Source organism: Oncorhynchus gorbuscha, linkage group LG22, assembly GCF_021184085.1.
Source record: "Oncorhynchus gorbuscha isolate QuinsamMale2020 ecotype Even-year linkage group LG22, OgorEven_v1.0, whole genome shotgun sequence".
NCBI classification, from domain to species: Eukaryota; Metazoa; Chordata; class Actinopteri; order Salmoniformes; family Salmonidae; genus Oncorhynchus; species Oncorhynchus gorbuscha.
The window spans coordinates 36,444,167-36,470,674 of record NC_060194.1 but is presented as its reverse complement, the minus strand read 5'-3'; the positions used below and the strand labels follow the sequence as shown (position 1 = coordinate 36,470,674).

General features: G+C 46.0%; 2 protein-coding genes across 12 annotated transcripts in view; both read right to left on the bottom strand.

Annotated features, from left to right (window-relative positions):
* The window catches only part of LOC124010182 (receptor-type tyrosine-protein phosphatase S-like), a 162,925-nt gene that overhangs the window by 30,240 nt on the left and 106,177 nt on the right, over positions 1–26,508 (bottom strand). For 5 of the 11 annotated variants that reach the window (XM_046322580.1, XM_046322575.1, XM_046322576.1 and 2 more), the window contains 8 exons: positions 22,582–22,692; positions 21,342–21,353; positions 16,499–16,513; positions 14,916–15,185; positions 14,339–14,718; positions 9,897–10,098; positions 8,945–9,081; positions 8,679–8,823 (listed from right to left, as the gene is read on the bottom strand). In XM_046322580.1, the coding sequence (XP_046178536.1) occupies positions 8,679–8,823; positions 8,945–9,081; positions 9,897–10,098; positions 14,339–14,718; positions 14,916–15,185; positions 16,499–16,513; positions 21,342–21,353; positions 22,582–22,692 (1,272 nt within the window). The remainder of the gene's footprint in view (positions 1–8,678; positions 8,824–8,944; positions 9,082–9,896; positions 10,099–14,338; positions 14,719–14,915; positions 15,186–16,498; positions 16,514–21,341; positions 21,354–22,581; positions 22,693–26,508) is intronic. The other 6 variants (XM_046322579.1, XM_046322582.1, XM_046322578.1 and 3 more) reach the window with 3 other exon arrangements.
* LOC124010184 (receptor-type tyrosine-protein phosphatase S-like) lies at positions 596–3,556 on the bottom strand. The gene is made up of 4 exons (XM_046322585.1): positions 3,259–3,556; positions 2,135–2,161; positions 1,722–1,839; positions 596–1,569 (listed from the first exon to the last, which is right to left on the bottom strand). Exons 3-4 carry the CDS (start codon positions 1,834–1,836, stop codon positions 806–808), a joined length of 879 nt encoding a protein of 292 aa, XP_046178541.1. The 5' UTR covers positions 1,837–1,839; positions 2,135–2,161; positions 3,259–3,556; the 3' UTR covers positions 596–805.

Sequence of the window (26,508 nt, the reverse complement as noted above, 5' to 3'; positions counted from 1 at the left end):
CCCACTTTATCTCGTTCTTGCCTAATTCGCTCCGGTACATTTCCGGAACAGAACACACAGAATATTTAACTGCCAAACAACCCTCTTCTCAAGGGTCACTGTGAAGTGGATGGGGGGGATGTTAGACAGTCAGAGCAAGGTCATTCAACCTCTCCACTCCTCTGCTTCCACCCTGGAGATCTGTTAGTCGGTGATGGAGGGCAGGTGCAGGTCTTTACACATGGTGATAGTGGGAACAGCAGATGAAGGTTTGGAGGAAGAGTAGGAGGTGGTGAAGAGGGTGGATTGATTGATCAGAGTGAAGAATGCAGGGAGAGCAACAGAAGTGAAGAATGTGTTTGGTTCGTGGTGAAGTGCCTACTGGGGAGTGTGAGGGCTACAAAACATGTTAACAGCATGTCAACAAAGGTTGGAACAGGTGGTCAATCCAAAAGGAGGTGAAAGCTTTACCTTTAGAAACAAACCATGTGTATTAAACGAAAGCCTCGTTCAGTCAGCCAAGGAGCCAGGACTCAACACTTACCTCACTGTTCACAACCAGTCTGGCTTTTCTACTGACTTTTACCTGTGGGTGTGAGCGCGTGTTCTCCATACATTCAATCATGTGGCATTCAGTCAGTTTTCCTTGGAGGTGAGGAGTAGGTGTGGAGTAGGTGAGGGAGGAGGTGGTGGGTGTGTGGAAGAGACTAGGATTTGCAGTTTTTTCCAGTGGACTCGTTTTCAACCCCTCTGTGGGTGAAAGTTTACCCTTATAACTGGCCCAGAGTCAGCTTTGCATTTTGGACTGTGATATTCAAGGTTCAGATTAAAATGGAAAAGATCTGACTCTAGACCAGTGTTTAGAGTGAATAGGGTCATTTCTCTGGAGCCCTGTGCCAGGCCCCAGGCCAGCCCTACCTGTCTCGAAGGCCAGTGTGCGATACAGCAGTGGGGGACTGAACGGGCCGGGACCTACGCTGGTGTGGGCACACATCTGCACCTCGTACCCCGTGTTGTGGTTCAGGCCCAGAATGGTGTAGCTGGACTCAATGGCTGGGAGCGTGATCTGGCGAGGGGGTCCCAGAGGGTCAATGCCCAGAGGGTCAATGCCCAGAGGGTCAATGCCCAGAGGGTTAAGACCCCCTGCTTCCCGATAAGCTATTGTGTATTCGGTGATCACACCGTTTCGTTCGCTTGGCACAGGGGGCAGCCAGGAGAACTGGAGCGAACAGCAGGTGGCGTTAATGTATTCTGAGATTTGAGGGTAACTCCTGGGTGGGTACTCAGGCATCTCGAGTTCCTCCCGTGCCTCGTCTCCGTACCCTGACCGGCTTTTGGCGGAAAGGGTAACGACATAAGTCAACCCTGGAATTACGTCTGTGAGTGTGTACATTCGCTCCCTGGCCGAAAACTCCACCGTAGTGTCCAGGGTTGCATTCTTCAGCCCAAATTGTAAACGAAAACCCTGGATCTGAACTTCAGACCCTTTGGCCCCTGGACCGGAGTCTGACATCCCAGTTGGGGGCCCCCATCTCACCACCATGGAGGGTTCAGACCCTGGGCGCACCGATAGGGAGGGGGCATCAGGCACTGCAGGGAAGAGGAGGGAGAGGCACAGACATGTCAGTTCGGCATTGTGCCTTTGAAACATTCATATATTGTATGTCTAATATGTAATTGTGTGTATATTGTGTGTGTATTGTGTGTGCATTTGTTAGTGATCTTATGTGTGCAATGCTTACCAATCCCCGGTGTCTGCACCACTCTGACTTTACTGTGTGTTCCATCCCCTTTAGTGGTGTAAGCCGCCACAGACACAGAGTACCACATCTCAGGCTTCAGACCCCCCACCATCATCTCCTACAGGGTCGCACACACACACAAGGTACGTTTTCAGCTTAGCCTTATAAACCTCTCTCTCCTCTTCCCTCTCCCTTCCTCCCTGGTCCTCCATTTCTCCCCCTATCTCCACTTACCCATCACATAGTATGAACTCACTCTGTCCGATTACTTTACATAGAGACGTTACAAACGGACTGTCTCTCAGATAGAAGGCATCTCATAATGAGGAGTTCATAGCTTACTTATGCAATGTACAGCATAACCACTACCACTGTAGGTTCAGTTTAATACTGACAGAATGATCCATACTCACATATTCAGTAGTGTCATCCTCCACAAACTGATCCCACGGTCAGACCCGGAGGGGAGAGAGAGAGGGAGGAGAGTGAATGAGTCGAGAGAAGAGATTAGATAAAGGAGGAGGAAATAGGAGAGTAGTGGGAGGCAATGCTCCCTCAATTGTTTTTACCACTGAGCAAATTTCAGGGCTGCTGAGCGCAAATTTTGTGAAGATTCTGTGCAACTTCCGGTGCACGTTTACTATGAACACTGATGTTGTACCTGCTATTATTGAGTGTTTTAACAGTGGCCAAGAAACCACTTTACAAAACAAAATGCATTATTATTCCCTATATCATTATTACAGAGAATCTATGAAATGATGCTACCCTCTGCCTACAGTATTGGCTTCTTAGCTTATTCAAGTCTGTCTCAAAATACAATACTGCCCCTTTAAGACAGGAAGAAAGCTTTTCAAAGATGTCTAGAAATGTTCATGTTTTGTGCTCTTATAGGAAGCAATCACTTCCACATTTCTGACTATAAATGAGCTATAACTGGGCTAATAACTCGCTAAGTAGTAAATAATATGACCAAATGTGGACACATGGCTACATGCAGCCCTCACTTTGATCTCAAAACAAGAGCATAATAATCACGACCCCATATGCTGTAAAACAGTCCAGTTCAAATGTAATGGTTCAATTCAATATATGGCAATGGTCTATTTGCATATAGGCCTACTGCAGCTCTGATTGGTTATGGTGCACCGGCCTGAGTCATGCCTGTCAATGCAATAGAAGCCTATAGTGTTAACTAAACGGGAAAAACTATAGAAAGTTGAGTGCAGTTTAATGTCGTGCTTCTCTGCACGTGCTGATATTTCTTCTGCTCCGGCAGTGCTGGGGGCCCTGCGTGCTGCACATGCACACAGCTTAGAGGGAACATTGGGTGGGAGGTGATGTGTACTGCAAAGACCCAGTGAGATACATTATTTGCTTCACTTTAACTGAACAATGACCTGCGGAGGTGTGACAGCCGTCAAATATATATGTTATCTTTGAAAGTACATATGTACGTGAGTGCTGAGAAGATATTCAAATGAAATATTTTTTACGGAAAATGTAAATAAGCAAAATAAGAAGGTGATGACCTCACCTGGCTGTCGTCCAATAGCAGGTCTTTGATTCGGGGAAGGCTGCGTGTTGAGCCACTCTCCACACAAGCATAGTGCACCTGGTAACCACGGATCTGACCTTGGCGTTGCCTTGGCAACACAGATCGCCAGGTGACCCTAAGGGCAGTGGAGTTGAAGGGCCGGACCTCCACCTGCCGAGGGGCCGCACCCGGCACTAAGGAACACACACATACACACGTTTCTCAATCAACGCATCGATCAGCTAATCTAGAACAGCCATCCATCTACCCTGCTTCAAACATTCTCGTCTCAAGCTTGTTTGAAATCTCTGTGAATGGTGGAACAAACAAAGGACAGCACACTCAGACACCTGAAACCCCACCGTACCTAGTGGTTAAGTAATCTGTTTTAGATGCGTTAAGCTGTCCCAGGATGCAGGGCTGAATGCACTCTTTGTAAGTCTGGATCCGGACCCACAAACACACACTCGGTAGTGAGAGCAGGGCTGCCTGGTCCGGAGGTAGTGAAGGCTGCCAGGCTAACGCGGTACCAGGTCCACTTTTCCAGCCCCTCCACAACTGCTTGCCCCTGCTCTGGGGGGATGGGAGGCACCTTCACCTCTGGACCCTGACCTTTGACCTCGGCCCCAGACACCACTTGTTGGTAGTGCAGCACATAAGCAGTCAGTGTGCCATTTTGGGTCTCAGTGGGCGGCGGTGTCCAACTTACCCTCAGGGAGGTGGAGCTGGGGCTGTCACAGGACACGCCCAGGGGAGCAGCCGAGGGCTCTGATTGGATGAGGGTCCGGATAAGGAAGTGGGCAATGCCAGGGGAGTTTCGAACGCAGTGAAGAAATAGAAAGGGAGAGCAAAGACACAATGGCGGAAAGAGGGTGAAAAACCAAAGCCAAAACAAAAGGATAGAAGAAAAAGGAAATACAAATAAAAAAAGGAAAACTAAATTAAAAGAGAAGGCCTCTAAATACAAACAAACATGACTCAGCTGAACACAGAAGACAAAAGCTTCGACACAGAAGACAAGGGCTTCGACACAGAAGACAAGGGCTTCAACACAGAAGACAAAGCTTTATGGAGGAAGAAAGGAATTAATCATGTTAGCTAGGTAATGAGATAAAGGACAACTTAATTACTGCCCAGGAGGATGTGTAACTGATACCAGATGATTGGCTTTCACCTGTCTGCTCTCACCAATGGCAGCACAGTGATTTACGACTGGGAAGAGGGCCTTTAAGATGTTGTCTAGAGACACAGCTCTGCTTAGTTTTGCTTGGCTGGATAAGAACAGAGCTATACTGTAGATCAGGGATGGGTAACTGCCACTATACTGTAGATCAGGGATGGGTAACTGCCACTATACTGTAGATCAGGGATGGGTAACTGCCACTATACTGTAGATCAGGGATGGGTAACTGCCACTATACTGTAGATCAGGGATGGGCAACTGCCACTATACTGTAGATCAGGGATGGGCAACTGCCACTATACTGTAGATCAGGGATGGGTAACTGCCACTATACTGTAGATCAGGGATGGGTAACTGCCACTATACTGTAGATCAGGGATGGGTAACTGTCACTATACTGTAGATCAGGGATGGGTAACTGCTACTATACTGTAGATCAGGGATGGGCAACTGTCACTATACTGTAGATCAGGGATGGGTAACTGTCACTATACTGTAGATCAGGGATGGGTAACTGTCACTATACTGTAGATCAGGGATGGGTAACTGCTACTATACTGTAGATCAGGGATGGGTAACTGTCACTATACTGTAGATCAGGGATGGGCAACTGTCACTATACTGTAGATCAGGGATGGGTAACTGTCACTATACTGTAGATCAGGGATGGGTAACTGTCACTATACTGTAGATCAGGGATGGGCAACTGTCACTATACTGTAGATCAGGGATGGGTAACTGCCACTATACTGTAGATCAGGGATGGGTAACTGTCACTATACTGTAGATCAGGGATGGGTAACTGTAGATCAGGGATGGGTACTATACTGTAGATCAGGGATGGGTAACTGCCACTATACTGTAGATCAGGGATGGGTAACTGCCACTATACTGTAGATCAGGGATGGGTAACTGTAGATCAGGGATATACTGTAGATCAGGGATGGGTAACTGCCACTATACTGTAGATCAGGGATGGGTAACTGCCACTATACTGTAGATCAGGGATGGGTAACTGCCACTATACTGTAGATCAGGGATGGGTAACTGCCACTATACTGTAGATCAGGGATGGGTAACTGCCACTATACTGTAGATCAGGGATGGGTAACTGCCACTATACTGTAGATCAGGGATGGGTAACTGCCACTATACTGTAGATCAGGGATGGGTAACTGCCACTATACTGTAGATCAGGGATGGGTAACTGCCACTATACTGTAGATCAGGGATGGGTAACTGCCACTATACTGGGTAGATCAGGGATGGGTAACTGCCACTATACTGTAGATCAGGGATGGGTAACTGCCACTATACTGTAGATCAGGGATGGGTAACTGACTATACTGTAGATCAGGGATGGGTAACTGCCACTATACTGTAGATCAGGGATGGGTAACTGCCACTATACTGTAGATCAGGGATGGGTAACTGCCACTATACTGTAGATCAGGGATGGGTAACTGCCACTATACTGTAGATCAGGGATGGATAACTGCCCGCGGATACATTTCCAAAACCATAAAAAACAGTAGAAACATTTGGGGGGGGCGACGACACAACAACTTGCTGTTGAGAGTTAGAATAGTAGAATACACCAGGTGACATTTGGTTGTGCATCAGCAGTTTTTCTCTTGTTATGTCACTCACTGACAGTCACCTAATTGGCCATGTCAAAAAAACATTTTTTAGACGAGTAAGTTAGTCGAACAGCCAGTAAACTTTTAGTATTCATGGTGATTTATTGACCAGGGGGCCCCCATTGATTTTGTTAGTCACTCTCACTCAGATATCATATTAAAACTGCAAACATACCTCTCTACCCTATTGCAGGAAATGTACTCTAAAACATATGTTTTTTCTCTCCACTGTCAAGATGGGGGGTTGCTAAAACATTATTTTGCCAAGGGCCCTCAATAGGGTAGGGCCTACTCTGACAACATGTGTGTGGGTATGGAAGTGCATATGCAGACCCGCAAACTACTGCGGCCCCCTATGATGAGTTGAACTCTTTATATATTTTAGTAATGCTTCGTAGCCCTTTCCTGCAGTCAACGACCAAAAGCGAATGTTATTCATGTTTTCATAATTTCATAATTAATAAAGATGATGTTTTTAAAATATGAATATCCGGTGTTACTATGTCAAACAGATTAGTTATATGTCAGTCTTCTGTGATGTATCTGAAGTGTAATATTGGGACGCAAACTCAAAATATAATACATTACAACTTTATATCTGACATGGTGCAGGTGTCTTCTTTTGTTTAAGCCCATAACCATGTGTGTGAGGTGTATACTTTTGCTTCAATTTAGATTTGTTTTAGACTACCAAGAATCACTCTGTGTAACCCTGATTTAGCCAGCTTCAGTACAAGTTTAAACTGCCCAATCGAATTTCTTCAAATTAGGTTTGTGGATTGGATATTTCAAATGTCATATAAAAATGTGGAGAGCAGGATTTGAGGCAGCTGAAACTAAAACCAAAACCAAATTCTTTCATTAACGTTGAATTGCAATTTCAGAGAGGAACTACGAGATAGAATGAGAGACAAGGCAGTGGACGGAGGGACAGAAGAACAGCAAGGATAAGAGACACAACCAGGCACTGTTTGAGATGCGTGCCTGTCCTTCCCACCCGTAGCCATCACATAAGACCTTCTTACCATGCAACAACCACCATTCAAACAAAATGTCAACCAAACAAAGGTTCAGAGGAAAAGATATGTGCACGAATATGTTCATCATTCATGGATTTGTGAATCTGACAGTCTGACACTTCAGCTGCACAGTCCCAGTACCAGTGGTCTGAGGGAACAATCACGATGTGCACCCAAGCCTAGTGATTGCACGCAAACCGTGCTAAGCTAACTGTGAAATGCATTCTGCTCCATGAAATGAAATTGTTATCTGCCACATTCAGTCACTCCCTAGCCTGCCACCCAGGTGTCTAACCTCCATGTGTAGGTCAAGCATAACATGGGGCATCCAGCTAGCCAAATAACATGTTCAAAGTTGCAGAAAGTTTCTGTTGGTGAATATACAGGTAACTGCCAAAATAAAGGAAACACCAGCCTAAAGCATCTCAAAAGGGCGTTGGGCCTCCACGATCCAGAACAGCTTCACTGCACCATGGCATAGATTCTACTATTGTCTGGAACTCTATTAGAAGGAAGCGACACCATTCTTCCACCAGAAATTCCATCATTTAGTGTTTTGTTGATGGTGGTGGAAAAATGCTGTCTCAAGCGCCGTTCCAGGATCTCCCATAAGTAATATAAATAATATATAATAATATATGCGATTTAGCAGACGCTTTTATCAGGATCTCATGTGTGCATACATTCTACGTGTTCCCGATTGGGTTTAGATCTGGTGACTGAGATGGTCATGGCATATGGTTTACATTGTTTTCATCCTCATCAAACCATTCAGTGACCACTTGTGCCCTGTGGATGAGGGCATAGTCATCCTATGGGGGCATAGCTATGGTAGCCAAAATAATGTCCATAATAATGGCTTACCCAGCATTTCTACATGAGCCTAAGCATGATGGGATGTCAATTGATTAATTAACTCAGGAAACACACCTGTGTGGAAGCACCTGCTTTCAATATACTTTGTATCCCTCATTTACTCAAGTGTTTCCTTTATTTTGGCAGTTAGCTGTACGTCCAATGTATATTATATGGTGTCCATTTTTCCCAGGTAACAAATATGAAAAAGTAATACTGTACCTTTACACCAGTCTCCGTTGGATACAGGCCTATTAGTTTGATTTGGTCTTAGACTCCGACTGACCAGCACATACCTCCAATAAAGCCTCGAAAATCATTTCATCCTGATGACCTTTGACATTTGACCTGTGACGGTGAGCTTCTTGAACTGGAGAAAAAGGGTACTTTGACCCACCTTGAAGTAAAGGAAACTGTGAAGGACTGAAGAAAATGAAACAGCAGCCTTATCCGATCTGTATATCCATGACTTTTCACTGTGTGAGAAAACTGTGAAAGTTCAAATAAACTGTTGGTGTGCTAAACATCAGGTACACTCTGAATAGATAGAAGATAGATGCAGGGATGGATGGATGAGTGAACAAGATAAATGAATAGATGAGTGGACAAGATGGATGAGTGTGTAGACGACTCCTGGGGATCAGTGAGCTGTGAGGGATACAAGTACATCACACTATAACGTTACACAGTGTGTGTTTGCAGGTGTGACAGAGGGAAACCTACTGGCTTGTGCTGTCCTCTGGACCAGCTCGTTGGTAAAGGCTCCGATGCCTTTGTTTGAAATGGCAGCCAGGGAGAGGGAGTACTCCGTGTTCGCCCTCAGACCCTCCACTGTGTACGAAGCCCTGGGCCCAAACGTAAACTTCTCCTGTTAGAGACGGAGAAGGGGGGGAGAGAACGTGAATAAAAGAAAGAAAGAACTGGATAATCTTATAAATGGACTTTATCACCTTAATGAAATCTACTTAGTATGGAAGAAAAGGTCTGACCAGGCTGCCGAACTTGACAGGTTTGTAGAGCAGTTCGTAGTTGACGATGCCCTCCTTGATGTAGGACGGTTCCCAGGTCAGCTCTATACTGGTCTCCGTCACCTTGCCCACCTTGAACTTTCCTGGCTGCCCTGGAACTACAGGGGATAGAAGAGGAGACAGGACAAGAGTTAGAACTCACCTCTCCAGCATCCAGTCAGTTAGTAGCTTCTAGACTCTTCTATTCATCCTTTATTTAAACAGACAAATCCCATTCCAGCCCTGTAGTTCTACAAAAGATGTGTGTCACTGACCTTAAACAGTACTGAAGCACTTTGACATGAACCGGGTCAGAAAAGGGAACAAACCCACAGACACACACACACTAACCCACACACACACGAACCCACAGACACACTAACCCACAGACACACTAACCCACAGACACACTAACCCACAGACACACTAACCCACAGACACACTAACCCACACAGACAGACACACAGACACACACACAGACACACTAACCCACAGACACACACTAACTCTCTCACACACACACACACACTAACCCCCCCACACACACACACACACAACCCCCAGACACACACACACACACACACACTAACCCCCAGACACACACTAACCCACACACACCCCCACACTAACCCACACTAACCCACACACTAACCCACACTAACCCACACACTAACCCACACACTAACCCACACTAACCCACACTAACCCACACACTAACCCACACACTAACCCACACACTAACCCACACACTAACCCACACACTAACCCACACTAACCCACACACTAACCCACACACTAACCCACACTAACCCACACTAACCCACACACTAACCCACACTAACCCACACACTAACCCACACACTAACCCACACTAACCCACACTAACCCACACTAACCCACACACAGACACACACAGACACACACACACACTGACCTCCGGGCAGCACTTTGACATGGACAGGATCAGAAAAGGGTCCATCTCCCACAGATGTAAAGGCCAGGACTCTGACAGTGTATGTTTCAGAGGTTACCAGGCTCTGGATGGAGGTGATGGTGCTGTCCTGAACATTATGGATCTGCCACAGACTCATGGGCTGAGATGGGTCCATGGTGTAGTACACCCGGTAACCTTTCACCTGGAGGGAGCGACGGAGGAACAGAGGCAGGGGGAGCCACAGAGAGAGACAGTTAGATGATGGAGAGAAACTCCTTTCTGCTGTTTTCTATAATTAGCCTTTCATTGTCTGGTCTCATAGACTTGTTTGAGCTTGGAAGCTATTATATATTGTGACATCAATGCCCAGAACAAATGATACTGGACCGGACCTATATGCCGTTGAGCTAGATAAAAATGGCATTCGCTTGGAGGTTGAACTATCATTACCGTTATCATTAAATAACTGAATTACCTTTGACCCTTTCTTTACCTGAAGAGTAATCACTATAGTCCATGGTTAAAACTGTCATGTGTTTTATGATGCACTGCCCCATCTCCACGCCTTGTTGTGATTACTGTTGTTTATGATGACTCCATTAGGACTGCCTGGCTACCCATCCACATTGCTCCGGACAAACTGACGGTTCTTCTCTACGATGGTCCATAGAGCAGCGGATTTCAATTCAGGGTGAGTCGCCAGGCAACCATTATGCAGCGTATTATGTTTAGACTGCCCAGGGACAACAGAGGAAAATGGGATGTTTATCTAACTAACTCAGTTATTATTGCGCCTCAGTGTTGTCTCTGTCAGAGATGTTGATCACTGTTTATTATCCCTGTCTTGGTCATTTATTCTCTTCTGATAACATTCTAATTAATACATTCATACATTTACAGATTAATAACAAAATACATTATAAATAAATAAAGTAGTACATCAGTAAATTATTATTAATAAATGATTAAAGAACCAGTCAAGTCAAAAAACCTACTTTCCTGTGTTTTATATATATTTCCTCACTATGAGGTTGGAGTAATATTGTGAAATTGTTCAAATGATTATGTTTTGGCCTGCCTGGTGACATAACCAGGCGTTAAATGAGATATTAGTGTCACGCCTTGGTCATTGTATCTTGTGTTTTTGTTATATGTTTGGGTAGGCCAGGGTGTGACATGGGTTTATATGTTGTATTTCGTATTGGGGTTGTATTTATTGGGAGTGTGTATTATTAGGGGTGTGTCTAGTTAGGCTTGGCTGCCTGAGGCGATTCCTAATTGGAGTCAGCTGATTCTCGTTGTCTCGGATTGGGAACCGTATTTAGGCAGCCTGAGTGCGCGTTGTATTTGGTGGGTGATTGTACCTGTCTCTGTGTTAGTCACCAGATAGGCTGTATTAGTTTCTCTTGTTTGTTGTTTTCGTATTTTCAGTTATTTCATGTACCGCTATTTTCTTCATTAAAAGTCATGAGTAACCTACACGCTGCATTTCGGTCTGACTCTCTTCAAACAGCAGACGAATATCATTACAGAATCACCCACCATTCACAGACCGAGCAGCGTGTGAACTGGCAGGAGCTAAAGGAGGACGCTATGGACGGCAGAAGCAGGGATTATACGACGTGGGAAGAAATCGACAGGTGGGCGGCTGACCCAGAGCGAGTGCAGGAGCCCGCCTGGGATTCCCTACAGCAATGCGAAGAGGGCTATACACGTATGGAATCGAGAAGGAAAGCATTGCTATACAGAGCGAAAACCGAAGGTAAAGGGGGAAAGCGCAGAGAGAGAGTGGCTGAGTCAGAGAATAGACCTGAGCCTACTCTCCCTGTTAATCGTGAAGAGCAGTTCCAATGGGAGAGACTGCATCATTTGGAGATTTGAACATGGGAGGAGGAATTAGACGGTCAAGGACCCTGGGAGCAGCCGGGAGAATATCGCCGTCCCAAGGAGGAAATAGAGGCAGCTAAAGCGGAGAGGCGCATGTATGAGGCAGCACGGCGACGCGGTTGGAAACCGGAAAGTCACCCCCAAAAAATATTGAGGGGGAGCTAAAAGGGATAATAGTTATGCCAGGTAGGAAACCTGCGCATACTCCCTGTGCTCACCGTTGGGCTAGAGAGACCGGGCAGGCACCGTGTTATGCTATGGAGCGCACGGTGTTTCCAGTGCGGGTGCAGAGCCAGCTGCGACACATACCAGCCCTTCCTATTTGCCGGGCTAGAGTGGGCATCGAGCCAGGTAAGCTTGGGCAGGCTAGGTGCTCAAGAGCTCCAGTGCGCCTGCACGGTCCGGTCTATCCAGAGCCACCTCTACACACCAGTCCTCCGGTAGCAGCTCCCCGCACCAGGCTTCCTGTGCGTTTCCTCGCGCCAGTACCACCAGTTCCAGCACCACGCACCAGGCCTCCAGTGCGCCTCGCCTGTTCAGCACAGCCAGTGCTTTTCTCCCCTCCTGTGCTATCGGAGTCTCCAGCCTGTTTAGCGCAGCCAGAGCTTTTCTCCTCTCCTGCGCTGCCGGAGTCTCCTGTCTGTCCAGCGCCACCAGTGCTCCCAGTCGGCCCAGCGCGTCCAGTGCGCATCACCTGTTCAGCACAGCCAGTGCTTTTCTCCCCTCCTGTGCTATCGGAGTCTCCAGCCTGTTTAGCGCAGCCAGAGCCTTTCTCCTCTCCGGTGCTGCCGGAGTCTCCTGTCTGTCCAGCGCCACCAGTGCTACCAGTCGGCCCAGCGCGTCCAGTGCGCCTCGCCTGTTCAGCGCAGCCAGAGCTTTTCTCCTCTCCTGCACTGTTGGAGTCTCCCGCCTGTTCAGCTCAGCCAGAGCCTTTCTCCTCTCCTGCGCTGCCGGAGTCTCCTGTCTGCCCAGCGCCGCCAGTCGGCCCAGCGTCACCAGTCTGCCAGGATCCACCAGAAGTGCCAGTCTGCCAGGATCCGCCAGAAGTGCCAGTCTGCCAAGATCTTCTAGATCGGCCAGACAACCTTAATCATCCAGGTCCACCAGCCAGCCAGGATTTACCGGAGCCTACTACCTGCCTGAGCTTCCTCTCAGTACTGAGCTTTCTCTCAGTACTAGGCTCCCTCTCTGTACTGGGCTCCCTCTCTGTACTGGGCTCCCTCTCAGTACTGAGCTTCCTCTCAGTACTGGGCTCCCTCTCAGTACTGGGCTCCCTCTCAGTACCGGGCTTCCCCTCAGTACCGGGCTTCCCCTCAGTACCGGGCTGCTTCGGTCCCGGGCTGCCCCTCTATCCCGGGCTGCCCCTCTGTCCCGGGCTGCCCCTCTGTCCCGAGCTGCCCCGCTGTCCTGAGATGCCCCTCTATCCTGAGTTGCCCCTCTATCCTGAGTTGCCCCTCTGTCCCGAGTTGCCCCTCTATCCCGAGTTGCCCCTCTGTCCCGAGCTGCCCCTCTGTCCCGAGCTGCCCCTCTGTCCCGAGATGCCCCTCTGTCCCGAGCTGCCCCTCTGTCCCGAGCTGCCCCTCGGTCCCGAGCTGCCCCTCTGTCCCGAGCTGCCCCTCGGTCCCGAGCTGCCCCTCGGTCCTGAGCTGCCCCTCGGTCCCGAGCTGCCCCTCAGTTATGTGGGGATCAGGGTGAGGACTATTAGGCCATGGTCGGCGGAGAAGGTGGATTATCCTAGGACGCGAAGGGGAGGAACTAGGACATTTATGGAGTGGGGTCCACGTCCCGAGCCAGAACCGCCACCATGGACAGACGCCCACCCGGACCCTCCCTATGTCCTTGAGGTGCGTCCCGGAGTCCGCGCCTTAGGGGGGGGGGGTTCTGTCACGCCTTGGTCATTGTATCTTGTGTTTTTGTTATATGTTTGGGTAGGCCAGGGTGTGACATGGGTTTATATGTTGTATTTCGTATTGGGGTTGTATTTATTGGGAGTGTGTATTATTAGGGGTGTGTCTAGTTAGGCTTGGCTGCCTGAGGCGATTCCTAATTGGAGTCAGCTGATTCTCGTTGTCTCGGATTGGGAACCGTATTTAGGCAGCCTGAGTGCGCGTTGTATTTGGTGGGTGATTGTACCTGTCTCTGTGTTAGTCACCAGATAGGCTGTATTAGTTTCTCTCGTTTGTTGTTTTCGTATTTTCAGTTATTTCATGTACCGCTATTTTCTTCATTAAAAGTCATGAGTAACCTACACGCTGCATTTCGGTCTGACTCTCTTCAAACAGCAGACGAATATCATTACAATTAGACCAATAAGAAAAACAGTTCCAAACGTTTCTGCCAATAACAGCTAGTTTTAAGTTTTGTCCTCCCCACACCTAGACAGACAACAATCTTGTTTGAAAAATTGTTTTGTTAAGAAGATTTTTTTTCCGCATTTTAATTGAAAACAATCACAATAAGGTACTTAATTGTTACCCAGAAGTTATTTAATATTGAGTTAAAAATGTTTTTTTACCTTTAACAAAACAACTGACAAAACAAAGATCAACACTGACCTGTCCATTGGGCTCCTCTGGTTCCTCCCAGCGGACCATGACAGTGTTCTTGGAGATGATCCTGGCCTGGACGTTCCTGGGGGGGCTAGCCGGGGCCTGCTCCCCTGTCCTGGCCTCCACCCGGGTGGACGAGGGTCCCTGGCCGATGCTGTTGACGGCTGACACCCTGATCTCATACTCCGTGTTGGGGTAGAGCCCTCCAATGCTGTACCTGGTGGTGGTGATACTGTCCACCGTCTCGTACTTGCTGTCTGGTGCCTTGGCCCGGTACTGGATGATGTAATAGGACACCGGGTCGGGGTTACCGGAGTCCCAGGTGATGGTGACGCTGGTGGCAGTCGTCTCCGTGACGATGGGGGTACCGGGAGGCTTGGGAAGAGCTATGAAGGGAGAAGGAGATATTTGTTCAACTGTCCTTAATGTCTGAAGGCAGACAGGGGGAGAAAAGTGGATCTTACTCTTGATGGGCACCTGCAAGATCATAGATGGTCCTTACTCTCTAATACGGTGGTATTCAAAGTCGGGGAGAGGGAGAGACAGAGAGAGCACAATTAGAAAGAGAAAGGTTGTCCCTTACTCTTAACTGACACCTGTGCAGTGGCCTCTATAACCCCCAGACTGCTCATGGCCACACAGGTGTAGTTGGCCGACTCCCTGATTCCGTTGAGCTCCAGAACGTTCCGCCCCACCGGCATCTCGTCCTCAGGTGTCAGGTCCTCACTACCCAGCATCCATTTGACGTAGGGCATTGGTGAACCCACCGCCACACAGGTGATGTTGATGCTGCCGCTGGGCATGATCTCATGGTTGGAGGGCAGGATGGAGAAACGAGGGGGCACACGACGCACTGGGAGAGGAGGAGATGGGGAAGACGGGGGGGAGGATTGTAGAGAGGGGGATGAGGAGGGGGAGCCGGAGCGGGAGGGACAGAAAAGGGGGCGACAGAGGGGGGGTAAGAAAGATACAGAAAGAGAGAACGAGAGAGAGCGAAAGAGAGAGAGAAAGTGGGGTAACAGAAAGGGTAGTATGAACTTCACTGCTTTTACAGAGGTTTTACAAAGGGATATTTCACGTTTAGTCGAAACTACATTGGTAGTTTTGAAAATATTAGCTAATGATAGCAGTTGAAATACACAGATCCCATGTTGAGAGACTGCTTTCTCAAGCTACATTTCACCCTGCACATGAAACCTGTTGTACGTTTCTCACGTTTTAGCCAGTGTGCAACAACCCATTGCATATTTTACAAGGACATCATTTGGTATTGTAGAATCATCACTGTAGATGCCCAGACTATACTATTTCCTCTTCCCTATTTAAAACAAGATCTACAATACAAATACTGGCACTCTGGGCTGCACAAAATACCATAGGATTTCTTCCCGAGGAACTAAAATGAGCTTAAATAAAACCAATGTGAAGATGTAAATTACAGCTGAACTACTGTTGCAGCGAAGCTCAAGGCTACTGACTTGAAAATGAGAAACTTTACCAGAAACTTGAGTGAGAAACTATAATGAGAAACTTCAATGAGATTTCTGTGCCTCTGGGGTGAGTTCTCCACTGCAGATGAGGGCCCTTTAGATACATGGCGCTAGCAGAGCCAATTGATAGAACCAGCTATTAGTCAGACAACTTGCACAGAGTGCTTCTGTTAACTGTACCTGTGCTGAATCTACTAGCTAGCTGTCAGATCTATTTGATATAATGGCACGTAGAGGGGAAGATGCATGGATGCATAGAGACAGAGCTCACGGTTCACTTGCATGCATAGAAGACTTGTAGAAAAAAACTATAATCATGAAGAGACAGAGGGAGAAGACAGATAGAGAGAGAGAAAGAGAGTATTGTCTGGTTCCTCTTCCAGTCAATGTGGCAACTCACGGCCTCATTGTACAACCAGAATACCAGATGAACGCAGCAATGTTGAAAATAAATAAAAGTGATGTAAATAAGGTTATGGGGGATATAAATAGGTGTCGTTGCAATTACAATGTTCACATTGAACACTTGAAATAAGAAAACATCAAGACATACATCATGAGTCATGACAGAGAGAGATAATCATGACAGAGAGAGATAATCATGACAGAGAGAGATAATCCAAAGAGAGAGAAAGGGGTAGGATGCACATGTTTTTAGTAATTTAAAATTATGCACATTTGTCTGTTGATCCTACACACCAGGGTACAGATGGAGTGCATAATGCAGAAGAGAGAGAAAGAAGGAAGGGATATTAGAAGAGAGGGATGGGGGCAGAGAGGATAAGAGGTAAGGGAGATAAGAAAAAAGGGGGAAAGGGCAGAAGGGGAAAGAAAGGAGGGATGGGAAAGAGAAAACACATGGCGCTCTTAAAACTGCTGTTAAGGTTCTCCAAAATCAGACTTTGATTGGTGGATGTCGTAGGAACTGAAAATTTGGTACCCCGAGGCTGCAAAACAGAGGACTGAAGTGACAGACAGACAGACAGACAGACAGACAGACAGACAGACAGACAGACAGACAGACAGACAGACAGACAGACAGACAGACAGACAGACAGACAGACAGACAGACAGACAGACAGACAGACAGACAGACAGACAGACAGACAGACAGACAGACAGACAGACAGACAGACAGACAGACAGACAGACAGACAGACAGACAGAGACAGACAGACAGACAGACAGACAGACAGACAGACAGACAGACAGACAGACAGACAGACAGACAGACAGACAGACAGACAGACAGACAGACAGACAGACAGACAGACAGACAGACAGAAGTGGATGCAAGGGGAGGAAGGGCAGACAGACACAGTCAGTAGAAATATTGGCTAACGTCAAGATTCGAAACAGTATCTGAATCAGGGGTTTGAATCATGTTTTGAGTCACAATACAGGAATCTCCACTCAGTCAGTGGGAGTAAATCAGGGGGAAAGAGTTTTCATAGAATCACTGGCCTCAGTCTTCCCCCAAATTATTCTCAGCTGATGCATTTAATTTAAAAGAACCATGCTCAGATTCATTAATAAACTTCACCTAGCATTGAAATATCTTCTCTAGGTTCAATGGATTTCACTGTATTCCTAGTCTTCCTCAGAATACACGCAAACAAACTATTCACCAAAACCAAATACGAATGAACATTTGGCAGTGATTCAATAGCTCGGTGGACATGATCCCATTCAACATAACAGTGCCATACATTTGGAGTGGCCCTAGAATTCCAACAGATCCCCAGAATTGGACACTAAAGTTCAAGACAAAAAAATAGGAATTTATTTAACAGACTAAATCAAATGTAACTGTTATAAGAGACATCAAATCGGCAGGCAGGCAGGCAGATTCTCTCCAAAGCCAGACAGAGACAAACACAAACAGAGTGACCAGGTTAAAACCATGCAGCAGACAAGAGCACCTACTGTACGCAGTACCATACAATTCAGCTTGATATTTTATTTCAGAAAATACTCAACTCTTAAAGTGTGTGCATAACGTGTGGTATACATATCTAACGACTGGAAGTTCCCTCAAGGTATGGAGACTTTTTAAAGCTGAAGAAGAGAATGTTTCTGTCAAGGAAAGTAGGGTACATCCAGCTCAGCAGCAGGACAACACAATATTCAAGTGCTGAACAAAGATAAGGCCGAGAATGAACGGTCAGGCAGTGACAACCTATTTACTATCAGACATATAAACTCAGCAAAAAAAGAAATGTCCTCTCAATGTCAACTGCGTTTATTTTCAGCAAACTTAACATGTGTAAATATTTGTATGAACATAACAATATTCAGCAACTGAGACATAAACTGAACAAGTGACTAACAGAAATGGAATAATGTGTCCCTGAACAAAGGGGGGTTCAGAATCAAAACTAACAGTCAGTATCTGTTGTCGCCACCACCTGCATTAAGTACTGCAGTGCATCTCCTCCTCGTGGACTGCACCAGATTTGCCAGTTCTTGCTGTGAGATGTTACCCCCCCCTTCCACCAAGGCACCTGCAAGTTCCCGGACATTTCTGTGGGGAATGGCCCTAGCCCTCACTCTCCGATCCAACAGGTCCCAGACGTGCTCAATAGGATTGAGATCATGGCTCTTCGCTGGCCATGGCAGAACACTGACATTCCTGTCTTGCAGGAAATCACGCACAGAACAAGCAGTATGGCTGGTGGTATTGTCATGCTGGAGGGTCATGTCAGGATGAGCCTGCAGGAAGGGTACCACATGAGGGAGGAGGATGTCTTCCCTGTAACACACAGCGTTGAGATGGCCTGCAATGACAACAAGCTCAGTCCGATGATGCTGTGACACACTTCCCCAGACAGACCATGATGGACCCTCCAAATCGATCCCACTCCAGAGTACAGGCCTTGGTGTAATTCTCATTCCTTCGACAATAAAAGTGAATCCGACCATCACTCCTGGTGAGACAAAACCGCGACTCGTCAGTGAAGAGCACTTTTTGCCAGTCCTGTCTGGTCAATCGACAGTGGGTTTGTGCCCATAGCCGACGTTGCTGCCGGGGATGTCTGGTGAGGACCTGCCTTACAACAGGCCTACAAGCCCTCAGTCCAGCTTCTCTCAGCCTATTGCAGACCGTTTGAGCACTGATGGAGGGATTGGGCATTCCTGGTGTAACTTGGGCAGTTGTTGTTGCCATCCCGTACCTGTCCCGCAGGTGTGATGTTAGGATGTACCGATCCTGTGCAGGTGTTGTTACATGTGGTCTGCCACTGCGAGGACGATCAGAAGTCCAGACGATCAGAAGTCCGTCCTGTCTCCCTGTAGCGCTGTCTTAGGCGTCTCACAGTACGGATATTGCAATTTATTGCCCTGGCCACATCTGCAGTCCTCATGCCTCATTGCAGCATGCCTAAGGAACGTTCACGCAGATGAGCAGGGACCCTGGGCATCTTTCTCTTGGTGTTTTTCAGAGTCAGTAGAAAGGCCTCTTTAGTGTCCTAAGTTTTAATAATGGTGACCTTAATTGCCTACCGTCTGTAAGCTGATAGTGTCTCAACGACCGTTCCACAGGTGCATGTTCATTAATTAATTATTTTATGGTTCATTGAACAAGCATGGGAAACCGTGTTTAAACCCTTTACAATGAAGATCTGTGAAGTTATTTTGGATATTTACGAATCATCTTTGAAAAGACAGGGTGCTGAAAAAGATACATTTATTTTTTTGCTGAGTTCATGTGAGTTCAGTATCAATAAAACAAGGTAGTATTAATATCATGGAACATATAAAGGATATTTCTAGAGCCCTTCTCAAGAAAGATCTCTGGCCAGAATGTTGATAGAATAGCATCTCTTATAGCCCACTGGTTTTGCTTGTTAATTAAGTAGCCTACTATATTGTAATACCATGATTTATTCTGTTCCAGTATCAATACCAGGATTGTCTACAGGGTAGAGTTGATGAGGATGCTAGACCATAGTAGATTGGGATTGAGAGCTGCCTGGGATACTGTTGCATTTCATTAAAGAGCACAGCCACAGCACACTAAAGCCCTGTTGGCATTTACACAGGTTAATCCTGCCTGATCTAATAAAGAAGTGGAGAGATGTTTAATTAATATGTGTTCAATAAATATACATCAATATCGAGGAGGATACATTGTTCATTTCAACTGCCAATCAATAGAGGACGTTATATAGTTCATAACCACAGCAACCGCTACTTAGCAGCTGAATAACCAATTCCATAGGATCTCTGTGTGAACAATAACATACTAATATAATGTGTGTATTATAACGTGTGTATAAGGTAGTAGTTCTATGAGGTAGTAGTTTTGGAATAGTTAGGTTATATTACTCATTGGTTATTACTGCATTGTCGGATCTAGAAGCACAAGCATTTCGCTACACTCGCATTAACATCTGCTAACCATGTGTATGTGACAAATACATTTGATTTGATTGAATGTAGTATAACCATAGAATTCCATAGGATCTTTGTGTGAATAACAGTATACTGTGGACGGACACAATCCACTGAAATAACTTGTTTTGTGCAAATAAATATGAATGTACATTTTGTTAATCTAATACTGTGTGTGCTTTTGGCCTCTGAGTGTAAGTGTATGTTGAGCCAGCAGAACTAACTTAGTCTTTGCTCACCAAACAAGCGTGTAAATAATTATAAGCTACTTTTAAATGCCACTTGAATAAAGCCTTATTTGAATGCTTTATTTTCCCTGAGGGGATATGAGGACCACTCAGTATACAAGTACCAAGCTGGCTACACAGAATATGTACGCAAACAAACAGCAGCAGACCAATACAACACACAGAGACCACACACAATACCAAAACACATTGGCAACGCGACACACAACATGCCACAAGTGCAGAAGAATGACAGTTACATAACACAAACCCAGAAATACAGAACAATAAATACAAGACAACAGAATAAATCAATAAAAAAAATAGACGCACACAGAGCACATGCACACACACACACACACACACACACACACACACACACACACACACACACACACACACACACACACACACACACACACACACACACACACACACACACACACACACACACACACACACACACACACACACACACACATACACACACACACTTGGAGCCGTGGCACACAGTTAGTCTGGGTACAGGCATGCAAGCGCCGCCTCCGCTCTCCGTCCATGCATAGATAGCCTTCTTTTCATTTCCAATTCCTGGGTCTCCATGACAACAAGAATGTTCCATGCAGAGAACGTCGCGCTCGGATGAAAGCAATATCAAAGGTCTACAAACAAGGCCACACAATGCAATCAATGCAAATGACTGCGTAGGCATCTAGCCTCATTACAGCTTAGTGAAACGCCTTCAATCAAAGAAGTGTGTTTATCAAATTAAAACCAATTTGATATGAGGGTTATTCATGTGTCTTTTCTAGACTGTTTAAGACTGATGTATCTCTCCTAACTTCAGGTGTAAATGTGTTGTAAAAAGGAAGGAGTACCGAAAGAAAAGAACACACCAACCTTCTCGTTGCTCTGGGGGATGTAAGGGGGTTGATGCAGAACACAATGACGTGATGGGGAGAGAGAGAACGGGGAAACAGAGAGTAAAAACGTCCAGCTCAAAGCCTCACACACACCGCATACACACAGTCACACAAATGTACACACGCTCATTCACACTGTTCTTCACAGAACCACAGAACCCACTTCAAATGTAGGATCAGGAACTTCAAACTCATGGGCTTAAGAGCTTAGAAATTTGAGTCTAGAACCCCTAATTCCAGTCTCCCTTACCCCAGTCGAGAACCTAGAGCAGGTGTCTCAAACGGAGGGCCGTTTGAGACCCCTGGAGGGCCACACTGGCTGTTGGTTTGCATTATGTTTTTTTGTGTCTCAGTTAGACTTGAGAAACCAAATGTATTCGCTAGCCAATCACTGTATTAAAGTGGAACTGACTACATTTTAGGACCATGAAATCTCTTCATATACACCCAGAGGAAGATGACACCCTTTAAAAATATATATATATTTACATTTTCTGACAAGCGAGCACTTAGATATGGTCATTTTCACGTTATCATAAATTCTTAGAACGTTTAGGAATTGTGTGTATTAATCAGGCATTGAACAGCATCCATCTGTTCTGCGAACAATACCTTAGTGAACGTCATGGAATGTTGAGTCACATAGAACCTATTTTTACAACATTTACATTTAAGTCATTTAGCAGACGCTCTTAGCATAAACTGGGAATTGTCTGTTTGTTTCATATCTGCACAGTAGTTAAAACACTGTCAGTTCCACTTTAAAGTGCAAGAGAAAAACAAACCCTCAGTCACTGTGGCCCTCAATTTAGAAAAATATGAAGAGGGAGAGGACAATTGTGATGTCATACTGTAGCAAAGACCCTGGAACTGCACATTGGCCCCAGTGCAGTATGACATCACTGGCCTATTCCTTTTTGTCTAATTCCATTCAGTAGCAGTTATTACAAAAAACAGCACCTTGATGCAACACCTGTAAAACCCAGTTTAGTCTGGAACGTTATCAATCTTAGGTCACCAACTGGTGTTTCACTTGGTGGATAGGTTTGGTTTGGTTAGTGGATGCAAATAGGAAGAAAATAAATAACAAAAAAAACATGTAGATAAACTAGGACTTAACACCACTTAATACATTGTATAATGGTGATAATGGTGTGTGTGTTATAATGCACGTGTGTGTTTGTGTGTGTGTTCTTATACCCATGGTAAGTTCCTACCTCGTACATACAGGTTGGCCGGGGAAGAGTAACGCACTCCCTGAGAGTTAGTGGCCACACACTCATACTTTCCCTGGTCCAACTCCTCACTGTTCTCTATCTGGAGGGCACCTGAGAGACAGAGAAAGAGAGAGAAAGAGAGAGATGGGGAGAATGAAAGAAAAAGTGAGAAAGAGGATATGCGAGACAGAGCGAGAGAGGGGGAAAGAGAGAATGAGAGAGAGAGAGGGGGGGGAGTGAGAGAGGGGAGAGAGAGAGTGAGAGAGGGGGGGGAGTGAGAGAGAGAGTGAGGGGAGTGAGAGAGAGTGAGAGAGAGATGGGGGAGAATGTAAGAAAAAGTGAGAAAGAGGATATGCGAGAGAGAGCGAGAGAGAGGGGGAGAGAGACAGAGAGAGAGAGAGACAGAGAGAGAGAGAGAGAGAGAGAGAGAGAGAGAGAGAGAGAGAGAGAGAGAGAGAGAGAGAGAGAGAGAGAGAGAGAGAGAGAGAGGGGGGGAGGGGGGGAGTGGGGAGAGAGAGAGAGTGGGGAGAGAGAGAGAGAGAGAGAGAGAGGGAGAGAGAGAGTGAGGAGAGAGAGAGAGAGAGAGAGAGAGAGAGAGAGAGAGAGAGAGAGAGAGAGAGAGAGAGAGAGAATAAAAAGACGCATTGCTATGGGGTAATTAATGATACATTCATAAATCAAATCTATATTTACTCATCATTAAACTGATTAAAACTACCATGAAAACGGATAAAGAGAGATTTTCCATTACTGGTTCCTTTCTGCCATGAAAAATCTATGTTCCCCACAGCCAGCTTAATGGGATATAGCTAGCTACACACATTATGAATTCCTGGAGCATACAGCTAGCTACACACATTATGAATTCCTGGAGCATATAGCTAGCTACACACATTATGAATTCCTGGAGCATATAGCTAGCTACACACAATAGGAGTCCCTGGAGCATATAGCTAGCTACACACAATAGGAGTCCCTGGAGCATATAGCTAGCTGCACACAATAGGAGTCCCTGGAGCATATAGCTAGCTACACACAATAGGAGTCCCTGAAGCATATAGCTAGCTACACACTATAGGAGTCCCTGGAGCATATAGCTAGCAACACACAATATGAGTCACTGTAAAACGCTCCCTGAAACACTTCAGCGAGCAGGCCTTTCTAATCGACCTGGCCGGGGTATCCTGGAAGGATATTGATCTCATCCCGTCAGTAGAGGATGCCTGGATATTTAAAAAAAATCTTAAATAAATAAATAAACATGCCCCATTCAAGAAATTTAGAACCAGGAACAGATATAGCCCTTGGTTCTCCCCAGACCTGACTGCCCTTAACCAACACAAAAACATCCTATGGCGTTCTGCATTAGCATCGAACAGCCCCCGTGATATGCAGCTATTCAGGGAAGCTAGAAACCGTTATACACAGGCAGTTAGAAAAGCCAAGGCTAGCTTTTTCAAGCAGAAATTTGCTTCCTGCAACACTAACTCAAAAAAGTTCTGGGACACTGTAAAGTCCATGGAGAATAAGAACACCTCCTCCCAGCTGCCCACTGCACTGAAGATAGGAAACACTGTCACCACTGATAAATCCACCATAATTGAGAATTTCAATAAGCATTTTTCTACGGCTGGCCATGCTTTCCACCTGGCTACTCCTACCCCGGTCAACAGCACTGCACCCCCAACAGCAACTCGCCCAAGCCTTCCCCATTTCTCCTTCTCCCAAATCCATTCTGCTGATGTTCTGAAAGAGCTGAAAAATCTGGACCCCTACAAATCAGCCGGGCTAGACAATCTGGACCCTTTCTTTCTCAAATTATCTGCCGAAATTGTTGCCACCCCTATTACTAGCCTGTTCAACCTCTCTTTCGTGTCGTCTGAGATTCCCAAAGATTGGAAAGCAGCTGCGGTCATCCCCCTCTTCAAAGGGGGGGACACTCTTGACCCAAACTGCTACAGACCTATATCTATCCTACCATGCCTTTCTAAGGTCTTGAAAGCCAAGTCAACAAACAGATTACCGACCATTTCGAATCTAACCATACCTTCTCTGCTATGCAATCTGGTTTCAGAGCTGGTCATGGGTGCACCTCAGCCACGCTCAAGGTCCTAAACGATATCTTAACCGCCATCGATATGAAACATTACTGTGCAGCCGTATTCATTGATCTGGCCAAGGCTTTCGATTCTGTCAACCACCACATCCTCATCGGCAGACTCGACAGCCTTGGTTTCTCAAATGATTGCCTCGCCTGGTTCACCAACTACTTCTCTGATAGAGTTCAGTGTGTCAAATCGGAGGGTCTGCTGTCCGGACCTCTGGCAGTCTCTATGGGGGTGCCACAGGGTTCAATTCTTGGACCGACTCTCTTCTCTGTATACATCAATGAGGTCGCTCTTGCTGCTGGTGAGTCCCTGATCCACCTCTACGCAGACGACACCATTCTGTATACTTCCGGCCCTTCTTTGGACACTGTGTTAACAACCCTCCAGGCAAGCTTCAATGCCATACAACTCTCCTTCCGTGGCCTCCAATTGCTCTTAAATACAAGTAAAACTAAATCCATGCTCTTCAACCGATCGCTACCTGCACCTACCCGCCTGTCCAACATCACTACTCTGGACGGCTCTGACTTAGAATACGTGGACAACTACAAATACTTAGGTGTCTGGTTAGACTGTAAACTCTCCTTCCAGACCCATATCAAACATCTCCAATCCAAAGTTAAATCTAGAATTGGCTTCCTATTTCGCAACAAAGCATCCTTCACTCATGCTGCCAAACATACCCTTGTAAAACTGACCATCCTACCAATCCTCGACTTTGGCGATGTCATTTACAAAATAGCCTCCAATACCCTACTCAACAAATTGGATGCAGTCTATCACAGTGCAATCCGTTTTGTCACCAAAGCCCCATATACTACCCACCATTGCGACCTGTACACTCTCGTTGGCTGGCCCTCGCTTCATACTCGTCGCCAAACCCACTGGCTCCATGTCATCTACAAGACCCTGCTAGGTAAAGTCCCCCCTTATCTCAGCTCGCTGGTCACCATAGCATCTCCCACCTGTAGCACACACTCCAGCAGGTATATCTCTCTGGTCACCCCCAAAACCAATTCTTTCTTTGGCCGCCTCTCCTTCCAGTTCTCTGCTGCCAGTGACTGGAACGAACTGCAAAAATCTCTGAAACTGGAAACACTTATCTCCCTCACTAGCTTTAAGCACCAACTGTCAGAGCATCTTACAGATTACTGCACCTGTACATAGCCCACCTATAATTTAGCCCAAACAACTACCTCTTTCCCAACTGTATTTAATTTATTTATTTATTTTGCTCCTTTGCACCCCATTATTTTTATGTCTACTTTGCACATTCTTCCATTGCAAAACTACCATTCCAGTGTTTTACTTGCTATATTGTATTTACTTTGCCACCATGGCCTTTTTTGCCTTTACCTCCCTTCTCACTTCATTTGCTCACATTGTATATAGACTTGTTTATAATGTATTATTGACTGTATGTTTGTTTTACTCCATGTGTAACTCTCTGTGGTTGTATCTGTCGAACTGCTTTGCTTTATCTTGGCCAGGTCGCAATTGTAAATGAGAACTTGTTCTCAACTTGCCTACCTGGTTAAATAAAGGTGAAATAAATAAAATTATTTTAAAAAATGAGTCCCTGGAGCATATAGCTAGCTACACACAATAGGAGTCCCTGGAGCATATAGCTAGCTACACACAACAGGATTCCCTGGAGCATATAGCGAGCTACACACAATAGGAGTCCCTGGAGCATATAGCTAGCTACACACAATAGGAGTCCCTGGAGCATATAGCTAGCTACACACAATAGGAGTCCCTGGAGCATATAGCTAGCTACACACAACAGGAGTCCCTGGAGCATATAGCTAGCTACACA

Excerpts from the sequence above, each read along its gene's own strand:
- LOC124010184 (XM_046322585.1), bottom strand. The coding sequence starts at position 1,836 with ATGATGGTGGGGGGTCTGAAGCCTGAGATGTGGTACTCTGTGTCTGTG. Across the intron at positions 1,570-1,721 it reads GGTGCAGACACCGGGGATTG|TGCCTGATGCCCCCTCCCTA; the intron begins GTAAGCATTGCA and ends TCTTCCCTGCAG.